This window comes from Aythya fuligula, chromosome 2, assembly GCF_009819795.1.
Source record: "Aythya fuligula isolate bAytFul2 chromosome 2, bAytFul2.pri, whole genome shotgun sequence".
Classification (NCBI taxonomy): domain Eukaryota; kingdom Metazoa; phylum Chordata; class Aves; order Anseriformes; family Anatidae; genus Aythya; species Aythya fuligula.
In genome coordinates this window covers 52618263-52641458 of record NC_045560.1, presented here as the reverse complement: position 1 = coordinate 52641458, position 23196 = coordinate 52618263, and the positions used below count along the sequence as shown (strand labels likewise).

The 23196-nt window shown below is 45.7% G+C and overlaps 1 protein-coding gene across 2 annotated transcripts in view; it reads right to left on the bottom strand.

Moving 5' to 3' along the window:
• The window catches only part of JARID2 (jumonji and AT-rich interaction domain containing 2), a 201350-nt gene extending 178385 nt beyond the window's left edge, over positions 1–22965 (bottom strand). For both annotated transcript variants that reach the window (XM_032181365.1, XM_032181366.1), the window contains exon 1: positions 22743–22965. In XM_032181365.1, the coding sequence (XP_032037256.1) occupies positions 22743–22787 (45 nt within the window). In that variant the 5' untranslated portion in view covers positions 22788–22965. The remainder of the gene's footprint in view (positions 1–22742) is intronic.
• Between the last annotated feature and the right edge of the window lie 231 nt (positions 22966–23196).

Genomic DNA, 23196 nt, shown 5'->3' with positions numbered 1-23196 from the left:
CGCTGCAACTAGCCTAGGAGCGACAGGCAACCTATGAAGGCTTTGGGAGTCCTGGGAGCTGCCATAAAATAAATAATGGCAATAATATATAATTAATGCATCATAATAACGTGTCAGCTACAGGGATAAGGATTCCCCAAGCCTTGCCCAGTAGTCTAGAGATGCATTTTTACACTGAAATTGTGAAAGAGAATTTCTGTGAAGGGGTAAGGGCAGAAAATGGGAGAAAAGAGAAAGACAAAAAGATGCAGTATGACAGGAGATTAGCAAGAACATGAGACAGAAGGGTAGAAGACAGCTAAAGTAACCCTGATGAAGGGAAAAAAAAAATTATCATACTAAACGTGCTGTTTTCTAGTGTCCCAGGAGACGATGCCTCTACTTTTTCCAAATGTTTTCTCTCTGTAGTCAAAGTGAAGATGGGTGACCTAAGAGCTGACCATCTCTTACCCTTTCTGTTGGGAGAGTCATAACAGAAGCAGCCTCCACCTCACTGCACATCACTGCGAGAACAGTTCTGTAAAACCCTGCAACCTAGCGACTGCCTGTCACGCAACACACGATACGGCTCTCAGGTGGCTCAAACCCCTCTGGAAACACTGCTGCTCATACCAGGGACAGGTCCTGCCAATTCCTCCTGCGAAACATTGCAGAATACGATTCTAAATCTTCCTTGGAGCTGCAATGTTCTGTGCAAGGCTCTCACTCTTTTCTTTCTCCATTACTGCAATATTCTTTCACTTCACATTGATGAATCCCGTCAGAATATTTCAGAGAAATCACATTTATAAACTACTGCTTTGGCTCGGCCACTTCAATCTTTGCATTTCTTGCTTGATTCCCCTTTCCCTGATGTTTCACACTTTACAGCCCTCCACATCCTACCTCCTTCCCTCCCGTCTTCCCTGTCACCTCAGCATCCAGATGCTGAACCACACCTCTCATTAATCTACTACCTCTTTTTCAAGCCATACAAGAAATACGTAGACCCAGTTAGCTTTGTTTCTTCTGAGGGCTTTTTCAAGCCTAGTCCTAAATTTTCTTCTCTATTAAAGAAGAGAAGAGGGCAAAGACCTCTTCTCAAGGTCTTCAGACTTTTGAGAAGGGCAGTACGTCTTCAGACACCAAACACACATTTGGCAGCAATGTGTAGTCCAGCTTTACCAGCTCTCTCTTACAGCCCTTTGTATCAAAACATTCAGGTACAATAAGAGTAAAAATGATTTTTTCTGTTGCAGGAAAAACTGCTTCATCTCAGAGCTACAATTCTAAAATTCAGGATTCTTCAACGTTGAAATGAGTATTTACCAAAACCAATTCCTGCTCTTTTCCTTCTCTTCCATATCAGGAAGTACTGTGCTAGCACATTTTAAAAAATTGGGCAAAAGCTAACCTGGTGCAATGTTAAAATTAACTTCACAGAGCGTATTTTTCTTGATACAGATGCAGCCTTACTTGTACCGAAGCAGTGGCTACATGAATTTCTGCAGAAGGTGTAAGTAGTACCATGGTAAGAATAAAACAGATAATAAAAATAAGCTTTGTCAATGCGTTAAGAGGCTTAATACACACAGACGTAGTGAAGTGACATCTTTCACCCAAGTTTAACTGTTGAGTAGCAGCATGGCGCTATTTTTACATAGGCACTCTTTTGACTAAGACTACTTTTTTGCTGAAATTGAGAGTCCCAGCTGTACCAGCTAATGAGGCGTACATGTGCAAAGCGCTGCTCTCAGTGCAATTAAACCGCTACAGAACCACAGGAAAAAAAAAAAAAAAATCAAATACAAAGTAAACGAAGGATACTTCAGAAAGCATGGACGACAAAGCGTTTTCCTGCCACTTACGAACACAATCAACAATGGGAAAAGCTTTCATGCCCAAGGAAAAAGGCTGTATTTAAGGCCAGTTTTGACATGAGCGCTGCTGCTGAATTTGGAGCTGGGAACTCCAGCGCCCAGCTCTGGGGCAGCTGCCCTAAAAAAGGCTTTTTGGAGAACAGCAGCTAAAACATGCTGCTGGGGCCTGGCCATCACACGAGCACCGCAATCCAAAAATAAAGGCATTTTCTCCGAAGCTTACAGATAAAGCATTCAGAAGAGAAAGTTTTCTTCTGTCCACATGTTGGGGCATATGTGTTTTTTTAATTGCTGAAAACATTTTATCCCCACCACCAGATTACCTAAAAAAAAGGGAGGGATCTTAATTAAACTTGTGTCAGAGATACCACTCTGAAAAAGTGGAACTTTAAGAAGCAATATGTGGAAAAAAAAATAGTAAGTAAATAAAACTGTTATTCTGTATCACTTGTTTTTCCTTTTATGTTGTTGTAGCCCAAGTTCCTCTGAAAAAAATAAAAATAAAAAAATAGAAGACAAAGCTTCTGTCCCTTTAGCTCTTGACTTCGCAGCCCCTGTTGCCCAATGCTCTAAAAGTGCATTTTGTTTCAAAACAGCTTTCCTAGATTTTCAGAAGGGTGTTTCCCATCTGCAGAATCCTCTCACTTGCAAAAGGAAAAATATTTCTCTTAATAGGATACTTGACTTCTGTCTGATCAAAAAGGCTATTTCTTCAGCAGACCCCATGACCTCATACCATAATGCACACAAGTGCATTAGTTCGTCTCCACAACCAGACAGAAAGCTGGACAGATAAAGGGGAAAACAAGGGAATTTCTATTCCCCTCCAATGTGTTTGCCAAAACTCCGAACTATGCTCAGCTCCTGATGAAGTTTTTCTGCATGAGCTCATCTTCATTGCATCTGGTTTTGGAAGAGGCTCATTTAAAAAAAAAAAAAAAACACAACAGATTTGTCTGTCAACAGACAAACTTTAGTTATATATATATATTTTTCCCCCCTGCTCCAAACTGCTGACCCGAGATGGTTATTCCTTGCTCATGTGTGCGACAGACCGAGTGCTGACGAGCCAGGCTCCCACACCTGTAGGAAATGGGGAATTTAGGCTAAAAAACTCTGCCTGACATCCAACTTCACACAGCGATGCTTCGGGGGGGGAGGGGAGTTTCCTATAGCTGCATTAATTCAGGCTAAAAATACCCATGCTGACATGCTGTCATGTGAGAATCTCTTTGATTCCAAGAGTTTATTCAGAGCCTTCGTGTTACTTTGAACTTTTTTGTTGTTTAATATGATCATCGCTCCATTTGTCATCATATGACAAGAGCAGACAATTACACAAGCTGAAGATATGTCTGCCAGTCATAGCATGCCATCTTGCTGCTGTCAAGCAAAGAGATGTGCCTCTACACACCTCTAGATTGAGTTCATTAAACCAGCCTGCAGGATATCCCTCAGTAATGACACAGATGAAAGACCAAATTAAAATTGCTTAATTCAGATACACAATCTCCAGCATTTTCCACCTTGCAGTCTAACTGGTTAAGCCGCATGTTTGAATAAGCCGTCCTCACACAGAAGCGGCTCTAATTCTCCACTTCCATCACTTTTAATTAAAACATCTAAAAGATTTTCGGTTTGTTTTGTGCCTCCCTCAGTCCTGAACGCTGGCTGAGCTGTACAGCAGAAAAGCAGCTGCCGCAGCCACGTACGAACATGCTTTCTGTCAACCAAACAACAGAAAGAAGCGCTCTCCTACGCTGAAATTGCTAAGAAAGGGGCGAGCACACTGGTGATGGTGGGAATCAAGGGGGGAAAAAAAAAAAGTGTATTACCTTAGAAAGCATACATGGGTGTTCTCTGTGCTCAGTACCACCCCCCAAAGGCCAGTTTGTCTCCAAAGCCTTGGTGCTTAGCTGGTAACACCCCATGACCTCCACACTGCTCATCCCAAATCCATCTTCCCAGTAGAGCATTTTAAAATATTGCGTGCTTCTTTAAGATTTTTTAGTAGTTTATCTTGGGAAGAAAATAGTAATTTCTTCCTACGCAGTTGCTTCTCCCTTACACAAGCAGGACAGAAGAAAGAGTATGCTTAAAGAGCAAGCATCCAGCCATTTTGAATGAACACGGGGAGAAGTCCACAGGGAAGTAGCACCTACCTCAATTAGTAGATTGAGCCATGTTTTCAAACAAAGCCTAATTAAAATAAGCTCTTCTGAATCTCCATCAAGAGCCAATTCAACAACAAGGGGACAATTGCTTAACACAGCCTGGTATGATGAAATACATTCCAGACACCGCCGTAGCAAGCATCAGCATTAAAGCTGACGAGGGTAAAAGCATCAGCTTTCCAAGTACAAGTCTGAATTTAAAGCCAGAATCCCCATCCCCATTACTTTCTCATTAGTGGCTTCGCATATCAGAGCAGTGGGGAATATTAATAAATAGTAATAAAAATGCTTTAACTATACCTAAAACATCGCTCCTGCAGTTTTCAGGACAGCGAAACCCAAGGCTATATGTAACTACTAAAGCCTTGTCTTTACCAACACGATTTGGCACGGCACCAGCAACCCAAAGGGCAACAGGAAACCACAAAGTTGATTTGGCTCAAAATTTGAGTTTTTCTGAAGCCCGGTTAGACAACAATACAGGCTTTTAAGAAGAAATTACACTGTAGATGATTTGGTTTTGTTTGAAATAGATTCCCATGAACCAGCTCCAGCTCACTCACAGCAGCGTGACATCGCTTCACGTAAATCTGCCTGAGATGGTAACACCTCAGCACCAACGTGAGTAACTGCATTAGTATTTGCAATTTTTCTTGCTATTTTTCTAGGTAACCAAAGCCTAATGATTATCCAAAAACAATCAGGAAAGACCAGGCCCAAGTAGCAGCTTATCCACCATGGCACTGGTGTGCCTGAAATGGCAGCTTCATGGCTCAGCCTCACGTGAGCTAAAAAGCACTTTGAACTTGTTGAATTTTTGTGCCCCAAAACCACAGAGGCCCCATGATGCCTTCAGGCAGCTTACCTCCATCCACGCAATCAAAGCCAAACTACCCTAACGGGAGGAAGAACAGGGCCCTGATGTTAAGGAAAGGGAGAAATGTTTTGCTAAGGAGGTGTTTTTTTTTTGGTTGCTTTGCCTTTTTTTTTTTTTTTTTCCTTCTGAAAAACATCCAGCCCTTCTGCCATCGCTGTCAAGTCCATAGAAGACGTCACACTGTGGTTTCATCGATTGAGGTTTGAAACCCAAATTCATGAACAGGAGGGATGGACCCAGCACTGAGAGCTCAGCTCCCCCAGCTCCCTGCACCACCTCTGTGGAATAGCAGAATGACAGCAGGCACTCCCAGGGAAATAAACGGCAGCTCCTGTAAATGAGGTGCAAGAAGGGGATGGAGAGAGGGCTTCATCTGCCAGGCAGGGGTTTCCTTCCACTGCCGCATGAGGCCACAGCCCTGTAGAGGAAGCAAGCTGCCCGCTTACCCCCTGCCCCTTGGGGGCCTCGAGAGCATCCTCTCGACACGCATTTCAACTGCCCACGTTCCAGCAGCGGAGCCGAACTGAGAAAGACCACGGCTTTGCCTGGCCCATGACAAGCAACCAGAATAAATCTCATAATCTAATTTGTGCACGGCTGTGCCTCAGCTACTCCAAACTCACGTTGTGCGACTCGCCCAGCACATGCCTGCTGAAACGCTGACAAGCAGCGAGCACGTTTGCAGCCAAACGTGCCTCCCTACAAACCCAGCTCGGCCCCTCCAATCACAATATCACCCCCCCAACCAGGAAAGCAAAGGCTGCACGAATGTTTCCACACCGCTATTTAACTCACTTCATTTCCAAATGGAAAAGAGATAGGAGCTCCAACGCACAGCAAACAAATCCCCACCAGCCCATTTTTACATTCAATTTGCATAACAGATCACTGCAGCATTAGCAAAATTCCATGCTGCAAGCACATTTAATAAAATCGTGGCGACAACGGCTTAACCAGTGCATTAGTTAAAATTCCTGCAATGCCTATTATCAGCGGAGTTACACGATACGAGGAACGGTGGCGTGCCCTAATGAAACCTCGTGGACGCAGCCAACAGACTGCAACAAAGAGGAAAAGATCACATGAACGCTCCAAGAAAAAACAATTCAAAAACCAAACAGCCTCAGCCTCCCCCCCCCCCCCCCCCCAAAAAAAAAAAAAAAAAAAAAAAGTGGAAAAAAAAAAAAAAAAAAGACTGGCATCGTGTAAGCCAAAGACCTACTCCATGTTACATTCCTGGTGCCTCAAGCAAAGGAAGGCAACATTGGTGCAGAAACTGTGTGCTCAGCCCCACAGCACAGGCATGCTTTGCATTCTTAAGAGGCACCCTCTGAAACCAATCATCGTTACTCTCTAATTGGCTGGAAGGAAGCTTGTTCAAGGCTTGACAGCCAAAAGAAATACCCTGACTTCTGGGGACCGTAGGAGACTGTTAGTGCAACTCATCCTGTTGACAGTTAAGAGGGGGAAAAAAAAATCTGCATTAAAGCTCTGCAATTATTTGATTGTGTTTCCTTATAATAATTAAAGTTCTAGAAGAAAATTAAAAAAAAAAAAAAGAGGAAAGAAAGAAAAGACAGGAGGAGAACTGAATTACTCACAACAAAACCAGGTACAGCACACAGTAATTCAGCTACGTGCATTTACACGATTCAGGCCAAACGCTGTTAAAAGACTGGACTAAACTGAATAGGATGCTGAAAGTGTCTTACTCCTAAAATATTTTGCTCCGAGGCGAAATATGCACAAAGTATTTTAAAGCATTAAGACACTAATTCTGTAAACAATAATGCCTACAGCATGCGCACCGCGCACTGGAATGGATTCCTCAACTTGGCCTCATCACTTATGCATCTGATGAAACAAACACTGACAGCTTTTTTGCATTTGTAAAGGCCCCACAGCAGCTGTGGTGATCCCACCATAGAGCAATGAATTAAGCCTGAAACCCAGCTGGGTCTGCACAGAAGCCTTTTTTGCACAATACAGCAAGACTATCATTGTTAACCTAGGCATTATTGTAAAATATTCTGCATTACATTAAGAACCGAGATAGAGATGCCCTGTAAAATTAGCACTAATAGGCAATTTATAACATTTAAAAATATGGATACCACATTGATTGCTAATTGACACCAGATTTCATATTGATTGCTAATTGACACCAGATTTCATAGTTTCATTTCCACACAACCGCAGTGAATCAGGTAATTACAGAATATTGTTGAAGTAGGAAACAAAGTGAAATTAAGAAATAAGCCCCATTAAAGTTATAAAACAAACTTCTATAAAATGAACTCAAAAACAACTAGAAGTTAAAATAATCATAAAAAATTATCAGTCTTGAGAGGGGAAGGAATCTGAGAGATATTGATGACGTTATTTTTCTAGTTTACAAGCGCATAAAAGCGTAGTGAGAAAAGAGTTGGGAATTAGTTAGAAAAATTAATCTGAAAGTAATTAATTGGAGAAGAGTTCTCCGAATGCACTGTTTTAGAACTGAAACTCTAATCCTTTGCATTTAACACTGCATTTAAAAGAGGCCAGAGGGATCCAAATAAAGTTGTCTACAACATGTGCCACAAGGAAGACACGTGCATATATGCTGAGAGCCTTCCAATCTGACCCTGGTTCATCTACAGCTGCACCACGCGACCTTGGGCAAACACGGTCAACATCTGTGCAAACTGTGTTTATAAAACGGAATATTCAGCTCATCTTGCTTGGCTATTGAGAACACTTCTGTGAGCCTGAACTATGAAAACATGCGCTTTTTCCAAGAACGCACAAAGACATGGAAAAGTAGCTGCCAAGTATTGTGAAAAGCACTGAGAGGAATCCAAGGTGTATCCCACCAGCATGAAAAACTCTTCAAGCTGTCATCACAGCTTCTCAGTGTTGCAATGAAACCATTTCTCTGGGTAACACCACAGAAATACGCTTCTCAACGAGTACCCAGGCAGGTACTGTGTGTGTGGTTTGTCTTTTCCCCATTTCTCCGCCTTCCAGAGGATTGATTGCTCAGCCAAGTATGCAGGCTTTCAGATGATGACTTCTCACAGGCTTCCAAACGCTGACTTGCAGAGTAAAGGTGCTAAAGGAGCAGCAGAGAGCACTGATGAAGCATGAAAAGGATCACAAAATGTCACAAGGAGCAATTTGGAAATCAGCAGCCAGCTTAGAGATAGATGGAAGCATGGTTAGCAGAAACAGCAAGATGAAAAGCATCTTTCATGAACCCTTTTTGAAGCCCCTACGTTTCTGAACAATGCAGAACTGATGCAGTCAGAGAAACAAATGTCTTATTAGCAGAAACCAAAATTACAGGCAGCAACAACGACAACAACAAAAAAAAACTAATTTCTTTCATTTGTGGCATTGTCTCTCTTCCTGGGCCTTTAGTATTATCGGCAGGCAGAAATGAGAAGAGGAGAAGTGGAAGGAAGGGGGAGAGAGCAGAAGGTTAAAATAAAAAAATCAAGAAAAATAAGGGGGGGGGAATGAACTTCAGGCTCTGTGCCACGTTTGGCTAAAATGAAGTAAGACCCAATTGGCAGCTTTTGAATATATGACCCTCCAAAGGCAAGTTGTCAGCTCAGTAACAGTTGAAGGAAATAAATGGACAGCTCTGTACTGTTCTGAAAGTCTTGTGTAATGAAGTTAGTTTCATCTTGGAAGATGGCCAAAAAGCATAAATCAATGAGCAACCAACCTTGTACCACTTCTGTAACAACAGCAACAGTCATCCAAACGCAAGCTGTTTATTAAGCTCTAGTAATGCTTGCTCCACACCAGAAAGTTAAACTGAGAGTAACCAGGAGACTGGCTGTGCCCGGGGAACTTGGGCAGAGGTAACTTTTCACGAGTGACGATAAAGCAGATCTTCAGCCTGTTCCAGAAAGAGCCAGGCACGTGAGTCTTCCATGAGTCTGAAATACGTGAAGACAGCTGAAGTTTTGCAGCCGGTGACTCGGAAAGCTGCTACCCGCACCTTCAAGAACCCAAAGGAAGACTCATTGAGGAAATTTTCTTCGTTTATCTCTGGGGACTTCCTGCACGAACCAACCACCAACCCGACCGAAATAAATAAATAATTCAAAGCCACGAGACTCGTGCAAATGAAAGCAACCCGGGAGATACAGATTTAAAACCATGTTTGTGACAGTTTTATATCCTCTTATCTATGACAGTTTTAGGAGCCCGGATAACCAGTCCGTTACAAGCAGGACTCTCCGGACTAGACACCGTCCACAGTCAGCCAATCTTGGAGATGTTCTTGCAGCCTTTTGTCTCAAACAACGCCAGCTATTCAATCTTCTTTCTTATATACTTAAAAATGGATAAGATATTACTTCTCGTTTCAAGGGGCTGCCTCAAGAGATCACGTATTGTTTTCCCCTTTTAACTAGACTAGTTTATACATGGGCTTAACACTGTTCATTTGTGTTGAAATTAAACTACGCATTAACTCCCTCGGATTCACTGAAGATCCTTGCTTTCGCTGAAGAAGGTGGTCTAATCACTGAGAAAGTCAGTGGATTGGACATCTGGAAAAGTATCTTAATATCATTCTTCCACAGAATAATGAGTTTTCAAAGCTGCCGTGCTACACTGTTTCGCTTCAGCTTTGCAATATGGGAGCTCCTCATTAAAATACTGGGTCCTTCTGATGGGAAAAAAAAAAAAATCTGGACATTTGGGGAACATGGAATAAAGGAAGGAAGGAGTAGTGCACAATATGAAGATGTTTAAAGAAATAGGATAACCTTCCAACCCAGATGCAACTGATTGCTTCGAGGAGACAAAAGAATGGTGATAAATCACCCAGACATAGGATAGTTAACAGCAAGCACTAGAAAACCTTCAAAAGCCTGCCAGAACAAACATCTTCAAAATCCACTTCCAAAGACAACAGCCTAGTGAGCTGAAGTATATTCTTCCACTGTACAAGATGGAGAAGCACTTCTCCAGGAAGCCATCACACCTGTTACTCAGGCTGTAAATCAGCTATCTCTGAAAACACGACCACGGCACTATAACTGGGGGAGGAAACAAAACTAAAAGCAGCAAAATTATTGCTGAGACGGCAAAAGACAGGGACGGGGCAGTGGCAGGACCTAACTGGGAGCACAGGACAAGCTATCCCTGCCGTCAGCAGGACTCCGACGATGGATACCTATCCCTGCCATTTTTCTCACATTATACTGACCTTGGTTTCACAAGCTGTGCTGGAGGGCAGGTGAGCTCTCCAGGGCTGAGCACGCTAGGCTCACGCTTCCCTGACAGAGTCCCAGACGTAGCTGCAGTCATGCTTGTCACGTGCAGGCGATTAAAATGACAACTCTTTGACGTGCCCCTGAAAAGAGCGCATGGGAAGGGGATGGATATCAGCAGAGCTGATAACCAGGCAGTCCCTCGGTCGGTACCACAGAGCTACACATGGCCATGCAAGCTGGATGGGGACACAAGGAGAACAGAAGGAAAGAACCAAAGGCAAGTTCAGAAAAAAATAAAAATAAAAAAAAAAAATCAGAAAAAAAGAGATGATCGCTTTGCTAGGAATCCCTGTGGTCAACTCACGGCTATTCTGGAGCGGAAAACAGGAAATGTACAGCCAGACGTGCAGCAGGAACGCTGCTCCTCATCCCCTTCGGAGAGGGAAGCAAACCCTAGCAGGAACGGCCCAAACAGTCATTAGGCACCAAGGGTTATTATGCATTAACAGATGGGCTGTCTGTACGGGGAGAAAACGCCAGACTCATCCCTGGCAGGATCTGAGACAAGTTGGTAAAGAAAAGAAATAATAGTTTATCCCTTCGCTCTCCTCCATCCAAATTAGCGGAGCAGTAGTTTCCAAAATGCCCACAGGGAATTAATTTTACTGCATCCTTGACTGCAAGAGTAATGGGCTTAAAATGACACCACAAAAGGAAGAGGAATCAACAAGGATATAAGAAAAGATGCTTGTGATGGGGAAAAAATGATTACCTACATCATAAACACATTTTCTCCCGCTGGATGATACACCACCAGCCTTCATAGGAGCCAGTTAAAGTAGTATTATAATGAAAATCTAAGTAAGATATAAAGAAATTATATTACCCAGAAGACTTTCAGAGACCATATTTTTCTTAACAAATTTATGCTGAAAATCACATTCCCGCTCTCCAGAGCAACAGGGCCTAGAAATCATTAGGACCGCTCTGCCGTCCAGCCTGGAAGAAATCCCACCACCGTTAGTTACTTGGGAAGGGCGTACTCGAGGAACTTTTCAGCAGTGGAAGCTGTGCACCCATTTATATGACTGGTCAGTTGCGCCACATAATGCTGCTCCTATATCCACGTTTTATAAATAAAAGCTTTAATGTATACGAATGATGAAATTAGCTTTCCCTGAACGCTCACATCAGCAGGAATTGATTTCCCCCAAGTTCATAAAGGCACTGTAAAAAGGGACGAGCAGGGCCACGTTCTACTTTTCCTCCACGGTATTTGCCCAGATGTGCATTGCAGTTTGCTGAGCCTTGCATAATGCAAGCAAGCAGCCAGCATTTTCCATAGCCAGCGCTTAAATCGTGCACACAGGGCTCGAGAGACAAGTAGAGACAGTGCAATCCCTCCCCTTCCCAAGTATTTCCTATGGAGCTGCCCCCAGAATGAACTGCAGGAACCGCTCCATGCCTCCCCCTTTGGCCCTCAGGAAAAGCAAAAAGACGCTGCGACAACAGCTCGCCTTGCCTTCCTGCAAAGAGGTGGCAGCAACTTCACTGAGAGCTGATTTCCTCAGACAGCAACATGGATAGAGGAGCCCACTCCGAGAAATACACACAAGCGAGAGAAAGAAAAGCACGGGACCAAAAACAACAAAAAAAGAGAAGTATAAAAAACCACCAGTACTATATGCACGTGTACATTATAATGAAGGTAAGAGTAACAAAAGAACAGTGATTACATTTAAAGAAAATATTACGAGAAGACACTGGAAAAGAGAAAAGAAAATGAATTGTTCACACACACACAAATCAAACAGTCAAGGCTACATCCAGTAAAGCCATGAAAACCATTAAATGGCTATCACCCTCTTTAAAAAAAAAAAAAAAAAAAAATCTAACATTCCTGCCTGCAAATACTTAGGCACTCTCTTAAAGAGGAATGGCAAAATCTCGAGCCCAGAAAAGCACTTCGGCGTGTGCTTAACTCGCAAGCTCCAAGCACTTGAATTGACGTCAGTAAGAGTATTCATGTATTTGAGACAGGCACGTGCTGCGGTGCCTTGCCGGATCGAAACCGAGGGTGCAGCTCCACACACGTGTTCCTAAACCACAGCAAAGCCAAAGGGGGGCTCGTGCCCCACCATCCCCTGACCCGTGCCACTGAGGAGCCTTGGCAGGCTTGCAATAAAACCACGTCATTTAAAGATGAGGAAGGGGGAAAGGAAGAGAAAAACGGCATAATTACTTTTTAAGCCAGATAATTTTGGTGACTGTGTTTCGTATGAAGCTCTGCAGTTATACTGGTAAGGCCAAAGCACGCTGAGACCTGTATCACGCAGGAAAGATCAGTAAAGTCACCAGCGCTGGCTTCAGTGGTGAGAAAAAGCCATGTGATGCCACATCCTGATGCTCCTACAGTTAAAGGAAGCCTTGTTTTTTTGTTTTTTTTTTGTAGCTTCTCAATTTGGCATGGTTTGGCCTTCTCACACTACCAGGGAACTCGGGGCAAAATACATGATTAGCATGGCAGTTCCCCTGCGCGTTGGGTAGACTTTTCAACAAGAGAAGCTATCAGAACTTGCTCTGCAGTGGGAAAGCCACGAAAGCCATGGGGAATTTCCCGAGGAGCTCCCTCTGTGAGCAGGTCTTTGTTGCAGGCAGTCGAAGGGTGCAGCGGCTCCGCTTCCACGGGGCACCGTGTGTGTCACGTGCGTGTCTGTGTTCGTACGTGTGTTCAAAGGCAAGCCAACAGCAAGTACTGTCCCACAAAGAACTACATTTATTTAGGGTGAGTGCTGCTTCTTCTACCACATTTAACTGTGGGGGGAACTCAGCTTCCAGCAGCACTGCTAGCTGTTTTATTTTCTTCCTCTTCTTTTTTTTCTTACGCTGTTCGAGTTTTAAATCGGTCAAATCCAAGCAAGCGTAACATGTAACGACAGCGGTATATTTTTGACTCTTTTCTAACATATTTTAACACTTTGGAAATGATTATGGCACTACCGTGACCACACGCCCAAACACCTTCAGCTTCATTTTCACCAGCGTGGCCTAACAGCGTTTCAACCTTATTTAATATTCAGCAGCAGAAGGACGAGTACAGAGAAATCCACGCCTGAACAATGCTTAAAATAGACAAGGGCTGCTAATTTTGTTTGCTAGGAAATAAAACGTGCACCTCGTGTCTCCTATTTAGTCATCGTTTCACAGCCCACTTAACCTCACGCTGCTGCTCCCAGAAGCGACCCGGCCACTCCAGCTGCGTCCCTGCAACACCTTGTCCAGCCCAAGCACTTCTACAGCTACATCACGGACTGCAACATGAAGCAAATCCACACTAAAAGCCGACCGTATTTCACCGGTTTGGACAAATAACAAATTCCCAACCTGTGATGGGAGCTATCACCTGGCATAAACGCTGGCTGGCAGAAGAGAGAGGGAACAGCCAGAGGCTGAACCACTTCTTGCAGCACGGTGCTGGTTTAACGTGATCATAAAGTCACAGCATTACGCAGATTTAGCATTAATGGCCTCCACATTCATGAAATTGTCACCCAAGACAACATATAAAAGCTTCACACAGGACTTTCCCAGCACAGACAGGGAGAAGGGGGCAGCTTCTCTCTACAGACACTTCTTATTTTTGTATGTTTTATTGGTTCAAGGCGTCACTGACAGACTTGAAGACAGAAAAAGCCAGCTTTGAAAATTATTTGCCATTAGGATGACCATTATTTCTTCCGTGCCATAAATAATTCAGAAGAAACAGTTACTGTAACATGCTGTAACTCCAGCTTTTAAGTAACGCGGAGCCTCTTGTCTTACAAAGTGGTATTACTGTCCCCGTTGCATGCTGAACAACCAACAAAAAATTAACATTGGTAAAAGCTTTTCTAACTTAGCATAAAGGTCTCAGTAGCAGAAAAACCGCCTCCTTCTTACAGTCTTGTGTTCAGTACAGCTTTTAATAAATGATTAGAGGAAATGCTATTCCACATTAACTTCTGCTTTGTATCTGAAAATGAAAGGGATGTTCCCCAGTCTCAGAAAGCCAGCCCGCTCGATGGCAATAGGCCATGAGAATTTTCATCATTATCACCATGCACCCAGAAAGCAAACTTTAAGTGCCTATCAAGCCAGAAAATCACATCTCGGGTGTCCATCTATGTCACCCTTCTAAGGGAAGCATTCACGTTAGGGCCAGTCATTTGGGATGTCACCCAAACACAAACTGCATATAACATGAGCTCAGCTATCAGTCAGCTTTGCAAACAACAATAGCTAATGTTCCTTTTATTTGGCTTTGAGTTTTGTAAACTCAAAGTCTGGACCAAGTTTTGTATCACTGAAACCAAAACAGAAGCAGAGCTATTTTTTTTCAGCTCGAGTTGAGCTAAGAAGTTAATTGATCTGGCATACGTGCAGGGCTGGAAATTTGTATTATAGGGTTTTCTGCATGCACGCTGCAGCTGAGAGATTTGGCTCACAACTTTGATGTACCAAAAAGGACTCTGTGGGACGAAGTCGCTGAAAGTAATAACCGTGAAATAAAAAAGGTGAGAAAGAACGAAGCATATCCCTTCTCTAAATCACCCTTACTCTGCCTAACAGGCACCTTATAAAAAGGAAGAAAAAAAAAGCCACAAACATATGGTGGCAGCCTGCAGCAACTTAAAACTCTAAATGCAATTTCTAGACTATGCACTTTTGGGGCATAAAGATTTCCCGCATGGGAACAGCATAAAAAGCGATATGCTAAATGAAACAACTAATTAAAATAATGATAAGCATCTCATCAAAGCAAAACTCTGGGCAGACTCTTGCCTAAGACTTTTGGTTTCTGTCCACTTTATTAGTAGCGACCTCAAAAAATATTCTGTGTGTTGCAATGCACTCGACTTACACACTTTACACCTTCGAGTTCCCCCTTTGTATTTCTTAAAAACACAGGCCATTCCCAAACACAGCTAGAAAATCATTACTCGCTGTTTCAGTGGAGTTCCCAGGGGAAACTGAATTCCTGCCACCAAGGAGCCTCAAAAGCTTACTGTCTTGGTTGGACTCCCCAAAATGCAGCGTGACTAGCAGCATGCCTCGTGAGAGACTGAAGTTCACTCAAAGCAGCAGCAGATTTTTTTTTGTATTTTATCCAGCAGAATATAAAGCACAATCCTCAGAGGGAAAAGAAAGTCTCTCTTCTCCCCCAAACACAAATGTGGGAAAGGGCAGAGAAGACAGCCCTGCTCTTGTGGGCAGTGAAGGAGAAAAACGTCCAAGTGCCAGTACACGACACAGCCCAGAAATATTGGGGAGCGCATACCTCTGCCCACTCGCATAAATCTGTTTTAAATCTATTTTAAAAATAGGCACGTAGCTGATTTCCATATGCACATTGTTCAAAGAGCTGATAGTTTCTCCAAATTCACTCCCATTGTTCTTAATTTAAAAGCACGCGCTGCTTCGAAACTGATCTGCAAGTACAGCTAAAAATGAATTGCTTGCAATATACAGTCATCCCAACTTGGCTCAGACAACGCGGTATCAAAGTGCAAAACTAAGATTAGTAGATTATGTCAGAATGAGCTCCCATGGTTTATTCTTGAACTTCACAAATATCGTTAGCCAGTCATCACAGCGCGCGTGTGCCAAAACACGCTAATCTCCTGCAAGCACCGCGTCACGCCGAAGATGTCAGAGCAGCAAGGCGAGCTCGAAGAACTGAAAGCAGAACGCAGGGACGCGAATACCACAAGCCCTCCTGGAGCACGGCAGCACGCCGCACTTTCTCAGCTCGGTTCTTTTTATTTGCATTTCTTCTAGCCTTTAGGAAGTAAAAGCAGCGCAGTGGCAGCCACCGATCCAGGGCTGCCTTTCTGCAGAGCAAAGCGAGGGAAGAACCGGCCAGAAAAGACCTCAGTAGAGGTTCACCATTTTCTTTCCACTGCATTTTTTAATCGCACAAACGAGCTCCTTTTCACGTCTGATTGAAGGAGGCTTTGTTCCCCCAGATAAATTTGCGGGATATGGCTTCTGACACTTCAGTCTGGGATGCGACATTTGCTGCAGAAATGCTGGAACGGTTTACGATGCCACTCTTCCGTACGTGAACCGGTGGAACGATTTCCACGTGAGCTTTTTTCTTTTTTTTTTTCTTTGCTCCTGTGCTCAGCCAAGCTGGTGCATCTGAAGAGCTTCCCGCAGCAGCATAAATTAAGCTGATAAACTTTGCACAGGAGCAGATGGGGAACACTCGCACGATCCGTCTGCTCGCGGACCAGGGAGCCTGGAGCCCAGAGCCCCGAGACGTGGCGTTAGGCACGGCAACACACGGCCACTGACCGCAGCCACTCTCCTACAGCAAGTTTGGCAGTGGCATTTCACATCTTTGGACCCTTCGTCTGTGTAAAGAAGTGACTGACAAACAAAAGCATACGCGGAAGGGAAGGGAGACGGAGTATTTTCAAACGAGCCGTCCTCACGGCTGTAATTAAAGGGCTTACTCCTTTCCCACAGCCCGCTGCTGGAAATACCAGGCCTCTGCCGGCTTGCCGAAGGAACAACATCAGAACAGGATGTCATTACACGAGGGAAAGTGTGAAACTCGAGCAAGTGAAACGGCAAATGGTTTAAAACCTTGCACCTACTGATTCATTGAGAAAGCGTTTCTGCGACAGGCTGCAAGAAACCCACCCCAACTAACCAAAGCCTAGAGTTCCCAAATAAAACCTCCCCGTTAAAAACCATCAAGGACCACATCCAGTATTCCCACTAGTAGCGAGCCAGCAAAACAACCCATCAAAGATCTAAGAGAACACCAAATACATTTTGGCAAGCGTATTATTTCCTGTATCTGAATTTCAGCACCAAGCACTCCTCACACGCTAGACCTGAATTTTACAAGCGTTTTGCAGCTTTTAACTTTTCTAGTGGCTTCCTACCACTTAAGAATGCCCCAAATAAAAAATGGTAGTAAGTGTAAAAAGTATATGCGTATCATATCCCATTTTCTACTTCGCTTTTTACTTATACTCCAGGTACCTCTTACCCTTTTCTCTAAAGAAAGCCCTAACAACAGGTTAAGGGGCTTTGTATTGAAGGTTAAGAGCTAAATCATTAAAGCCGTTTGCTTTTGGCCAGCAGAATAGGGACATTCAGGGCCATCGACATCAGGAAACGTTTAAGGGAAGTTCAGGTTTGGCAACACTGAAATTTGCATTATTAGACTTGAAAGTTAATGTCCCGTTAATCTTACACAGAGGCAGTCAAATCCATCAGCACTATTGTTTTCAGACTGTCTGCCCACTACAGCAAACAATGCATCATTTACACTTGGTTTACATTTATAGTTGGGAAGAAAGCCATGCAAAGGACTAGGGAGAAAAAACAGAATGTTTAAAATGCAAATTTGGATTTTGCAGCAATGCATGTATTCCTCTGCAAATTCCACATCTGCTAAATCACACAAAAGCTGAGTGTTGTAATAATAATAAAAAAAAAAAGTAATAATAAATGTCTCTGCTTTTCCCTTCCCTACATTAAAATTACCTTTAAGCTTTCCTTTCACTCGAATACTGCAAACTATAAACTTTAGAAATGAAAGCAGCTGGTGTTTCCCCCCCCTCCATCCCCAAGTTCAAGTTGATTGAATTCAGTCACCATACAATATAAAAGGGAAAGAAAAAAAAAAAAAAAAGGCTTTTCCCTCCTCCTTGAGAACTTTCAGTCATGTGCAAACTAGGAACTATCCTGGTTTGAAATGGGCGTAAACAAAATAGAAATTTTAAACCTGGAGTCTCTTTAGCTTCAGTCTATGAGATTTAAAAAGTGACCTACTTTATGTAATACTCCCACAGCTGAGTCATCACAGTATCAACCGGTCTCTATCAGCTGCAGGGTGCGATCATCACTTTAAAAAAAAAAAAAGTATCCATGCCGAGATACAACTTTTTTTCTTTTTTTTTAGGTTCTGTTAAAAATACACTGGTAATCTCACAGTCCAGAGCATAACTGAGGGGGGGGGGGGAAAGCCTTGAAGAAAGTTTGAACCACATCAAGTAGTCTCTGTATAGCAGATGCCATGCCTAAGAGCAAGCCCCCGTAAGCTACGCAACAAAATATTGGACCAGGCTGCAGAAACACGGATTAGTTCCTTCTCTGCCACTGTTACAGTACGTAGCTTCAGGCAAGTAATTTAGACTTCTTTCTGTTTCATCAAACAATAAAATGGAGGGAATGCTACTGCATTAGAAAATGAGCAGACGTTTATACCAGCCTTTAACATGCATAACATTACCAGTTATTTCGCATCTACAGAAAAGGAAGGGGTAATATATTTTTAATACTGGCTCAGTAGGCCTCGTAAGAGAAAGTGAGAGTGCTTAATGAACATTAGAAACTCTTCACAGGGGCCTTGATTCATTATAATTCACTCCGGACAGCATCTTACGCAGAATTCTGGCTCACGGTCTGTCGGAGTGAACAGGAGTCCATTAGTATCTCAGTGCAAGGCATTTGTTGATAGCAAGAAGTAAATATTCGTTTATAAAAAAAAGATTGGAATTACTAGTTTCTAGTTACGTGCCGTCACGCCACTCAGCATAAAGCTGCAGTCTCAACAGACCAGGAGGAGGTTAAGAGGAATGCAAACTCTCGAGAGAGGCTAGCATCCGCACACTGGTAGCCTTAAGTTATGTCTACAAAAAATAAATTAAAAAAGGAGCTCAGCACGCTACATTGCTGGAACAGGTACAAGGCGGGAACAGTCACCACCCGCCTGAAAAAAGACCCAGCACGAGAAAGCTCCAGAAGGCTACCCGAAATAAAACGCCAGGCAGACTGAATCACACCACCCCTGCCGCCACCCCGCAGCGGCTGTACGTGATGTCTTGTAGGAGCTGGCCCTACTCACAGCGCCCCTCAGGGCAGGGAAATGGGGTGCTGGGGGGTGAGAAACGAGGGAACCCCACCGTGTACCAGACCAGGCCGGGCCACAGGGTCAGGCTGAAGCTGTGGGGTGCACAAAATGTCCCCTCCCCGGGGGTGCTGCTGTCACCATTCCCCTGGCTCCCTGGGGTGCCTCAACACCATGGCCTGCGCACCCTCAGGGCCTCGCTCGCGTGCCTGACCCCATGGTAGTGCTACAAGCCAGGCACAACCAAGGAGGCAGTCTCTGGCCTGCTGCTCGCAGCGGCCTCAAAGGCACCGTTCGAGGGGATTTTAAAGCTTTAAGGCGCCACTACCAACTGGGGGGGCTCTCCACAGGCCGCCCCAAAGGGACCCACGTCCCCTCAGGGCACCTCCATGGGGAGGAGGAGGTGTCACGCGAGGTGACGGCAGCGACCTTGCTCCATAATCGCGTTTCGCCATCTGCCACCCTGGCAGAGCTGTGCAGGTATTTTGGGACCGTGATCCAGGCCAGATATGCCAAGGCCTGAACCGGGAAGAAGAGGAGACGTGCTCTCTGACGGCACGAAAATGGGCAGAAACACGCACACCTGTGAAAATCACGCTCGAGACTTCAAAGGTTTTCATTTAAGGACTATTAATTCCAAGCGCATACTGAACGCAGTCTGGCTTCTCGGGCGATGCTTTACAAAGCTGTCAGTTTTCTGAGGCTTGAGCCAAAAGGCAATATTTGATATGTAAAGATGTTTGAGAAGGAGGAGGATAAAGTGAGAAGCAAGATTTGAATGAGTCAGCCATGGCTCTTTTAAAAATTAAGCAATAGCGTTTTTAAAGAGCAAGGAGGGGGGGAAAGATGCATATGCGGATTTCCTCATTCCTGGGTTATCAGTTGTGAAGATAATGCAAAGTTTTGGGGAACTTTTAATTACCGCTACTCACGCAGCAGCGAGCGGAGCCACACGACAGCCGCCCGCAGCACGCGGGCTTCACCCCATTGTTCTTGTTACCTTTTTGCTTTCAGAGCTTGTTTCCTGAGCTCTGGAAAGCAAAAAGCCCGAACAGGCTTTGCTTGAGAGCAAGACGGCGGCCTGCAGCTACCCGAATGTCCCGATGATGGGGACATGCCACTGAAATGGGACATTGTTTTGGGGGAGCCGGAGGGGGCTGCTCACCCCAGAACTGGAGCACCAGGGGGCTGTCATGTGTGGGTGCACCCCATCTCCCCCACTCGGTGCTGACTCCATGCAGTGCCAGATGAAACACTATCGTGCTCCACAGCCCCAGAACAGCTCCCAGCTCCCCTCCCTGACCACTCCGCCATGCTGAGCCCACAGGGGTGTGCGACCAGCGGGCTTGGGGTGCCCCATGGGGATACGGGGAGGGCGTCCTGTTTTAGGGAGGGGGCCAGCCTGCCCCTGGGGAAGGTGTGCTGGGGGTGTGGGAGAGCTGGCGGGCTGCCTCCACCTTCCCCTGGGTGGGCAGGCAACAAAAGGCATGGCACGGCATGGCACAGCTGGGGGGGGATGGCACCACGCGTGTCACGCCAGGCAAGGCAGGCATGAGAGCAAGCGGGGCGGGGGCTGCTGGCACCATGGCCCCCTCCCCAGAACCGGCCATGCCATGCCATGCCATGCCATGTCGTGCTATGTCGTGCCATGCCACCCCCCCCCCCAGCCCCGCTCTTAGCGCCCCGGGGCCTCCCCCCCCCCCTACGCCCCCCCCCACGCCCCCGCCCCCGCCCCGCCTGTGACGTCACGCGCGGGCCGAGGCGGCGGAGCGCTCGCACGGCGCGCAGGCCCTTCCCTTTGTGACGTCACGGGCGCGAGGCGAACCTGGCCGGGCGGCGGCGGCGGCGGCGCGGTGGCGGCGGTGGCGGTGTCCGGCGGGGCTCCCGGCGCGGCCCCGGATACCTGTTGCTACCTGGAGGGCCCCCGCCGCCGCAAGCCGGCGAAAAGAAAAAAAAAAAAAAAAAAAAAAGCAATAGGAAAAGAAGAACGATAAGGACGGGGTGAAAGGAAATGATAACGGGGAGGAAATGGGGATAAAAAAAACGAAATTCGGGGAAAAATGAAAGGGGGCGAAGTTGCATCGCGGGAGCACGCCCGCGGCGCGCTGCACCCCGTGCCCTGCCCCGGCATTGTCCGCCCCCGCCGGGCCGGGCGACTTTGGGGCGATCCCCCCTTTATCCCCCTCCCCAGCCCCGCTGGCACCGCGGTGTCCCCGTGTCCCCCACCCCCCCCAAAGCCGGGCGCTGCTTTTGTCTGGGCGCCCCCCTCGCCTCGGGGCAGAGTTTCCCCCCCGCACGCCCGATCCCATAAGCTGCAGCCCGGCGGCTCCGGGCTCCCCGTCCCTCTGCAATGCGGATGTATTTTAATTCCAAAAGCCGGCCCCGGGGTGCCCGGCTGCCGCCTAGCACCACAATCCCCCCCGTAACCCCCCATTCTCCTTCCCTGCAGAGCCCGGCGGGGGGTCCAAAACCCACCCACCCATCCCCCTTATTTATATTTTTTTATTATTATTTTTAATTGATTTTTGGGAATGCACAGAACAGCAGCAAGGGGGAAGTGTCCCGAAGGTCACCCGCCCTGCACGGAAACGCACGTACGGCCCCCGCCGACAGCCACGGGCGCCGGCGACACGTACCATAATATAAACTGCAACTTTTCAAGTGTCGCAGCAAACACACCCTAAAAGCGGCCGTGGGGCCGTGTGTCTGCCTGTCTTGTGTGTGTCTGTGTCCCCGTCCCCCCCCCCCCCCGCCCCAAAACGCCACGCCGGAACGCAGCATTTTTCCCAACGTGCAGATAAAAATCGCGATTCGGTCTGCTGCATATTCGCCTAATCCCCCCCTCGCTTTTTTTTTTTTTCCTCCCCCCCCCCTTTTTTTTTTTTTTTTTTTTTCCCAAACGAAAAGAAAAAAACTCCCCTATGCCAATCAAAACGCAACTGGAGCACGAACAAAAATCTCTCCCCCCCCCCCCCCCCCCCTTTCCCCACGTCCACGCACATTTCTCCCCTTTAAAGGAGCAGACAATCGCGAGGGATCGGCCGGATTTTCAAAAAATAAATAAATATTATTTTTAAAAAAACGAAGCAGAAGCGGAGACCCCGGGCTGCGGCTCCTTCTCCCAAATATTTTTTTTTTTTTCCTCCGAGCCATTTTCCCGTGTGGCACGGCCCGGCCCGGCCACCGGCCGCAAGTTGCAGCAGGCTCCGGGCTGGAGCACCCATGGGTGGCCGGGGGAAGCCGGCGGCACGGCGCTGGCAGCCGCCGTCTCGTTGCATCCCCCCCCCCACCACCACCACCCCCCCAGCGGCAGCCCCCCGAGCTCCCCGCCTTTCATCGAAAACTAGATGATGATTGTGTCATTTGAGGTCAATACATTTGTGCAGCGGGGGAACCGCCAGGCACAGGCTGGTTTTATAACCCGGCTGGATGGAAGGCTTCCCCGGGAAAAGAAAAAAAAAAAAAAAAAAAAAGGGGGGCCTCTGAAACTCCCCCCACCGCACCACAGTATTAAAAAAAAAAAAAAAAAAAAAAAAAAAAAAGGAAGAAAAAACAACAACAACAACAATAACAAAACACAAAACCCCAAACAAATCCAGCATTACATTTCTGTTAAAAAGCGTAGAGCCGCAGAATTCGCTATAAACTTGACATTCACTGCCATTTCCTAAAACTGGGAGTCAAATGATAGATGTTATGACCACTTACGTATTTCTTTTGAATTATATTCCTCTTGGGTCTTTCTTTGCTCATTCTGGTATCCAAATTCTGATTGCAAAAGGGGACAATTGCTTCATGAATTAAAGCCGCGACAATTAAAAAAAAAAAAATACCGAAAAATCCTGGGGGGGGAGGGGGTTGTTTGTAGTGGTATCTTGTAATCCGACTTTTCTTTCCTCACAATGTGATTCTCCTAGCAATAAATCCGAGGTATGGGGGACGAAAAAAAAAAAAAAAAAAAAAGACGAATGCGAAGGAAACAACAAAAAAAAAATTCACTTTAGTGAAACATTATAATGGAAAATTTCCCCCTAAACACAAAAAACGACGCCCTCGATATCCCCTTTTTTCCTTCTCGAGCCACCTAAGCGATCTGCAGGTCCTTAGTGTCAGAGCCGTAGTTACATCTTGGAAAAGGCGAGGGGCCGGAGGGAGAAGATAA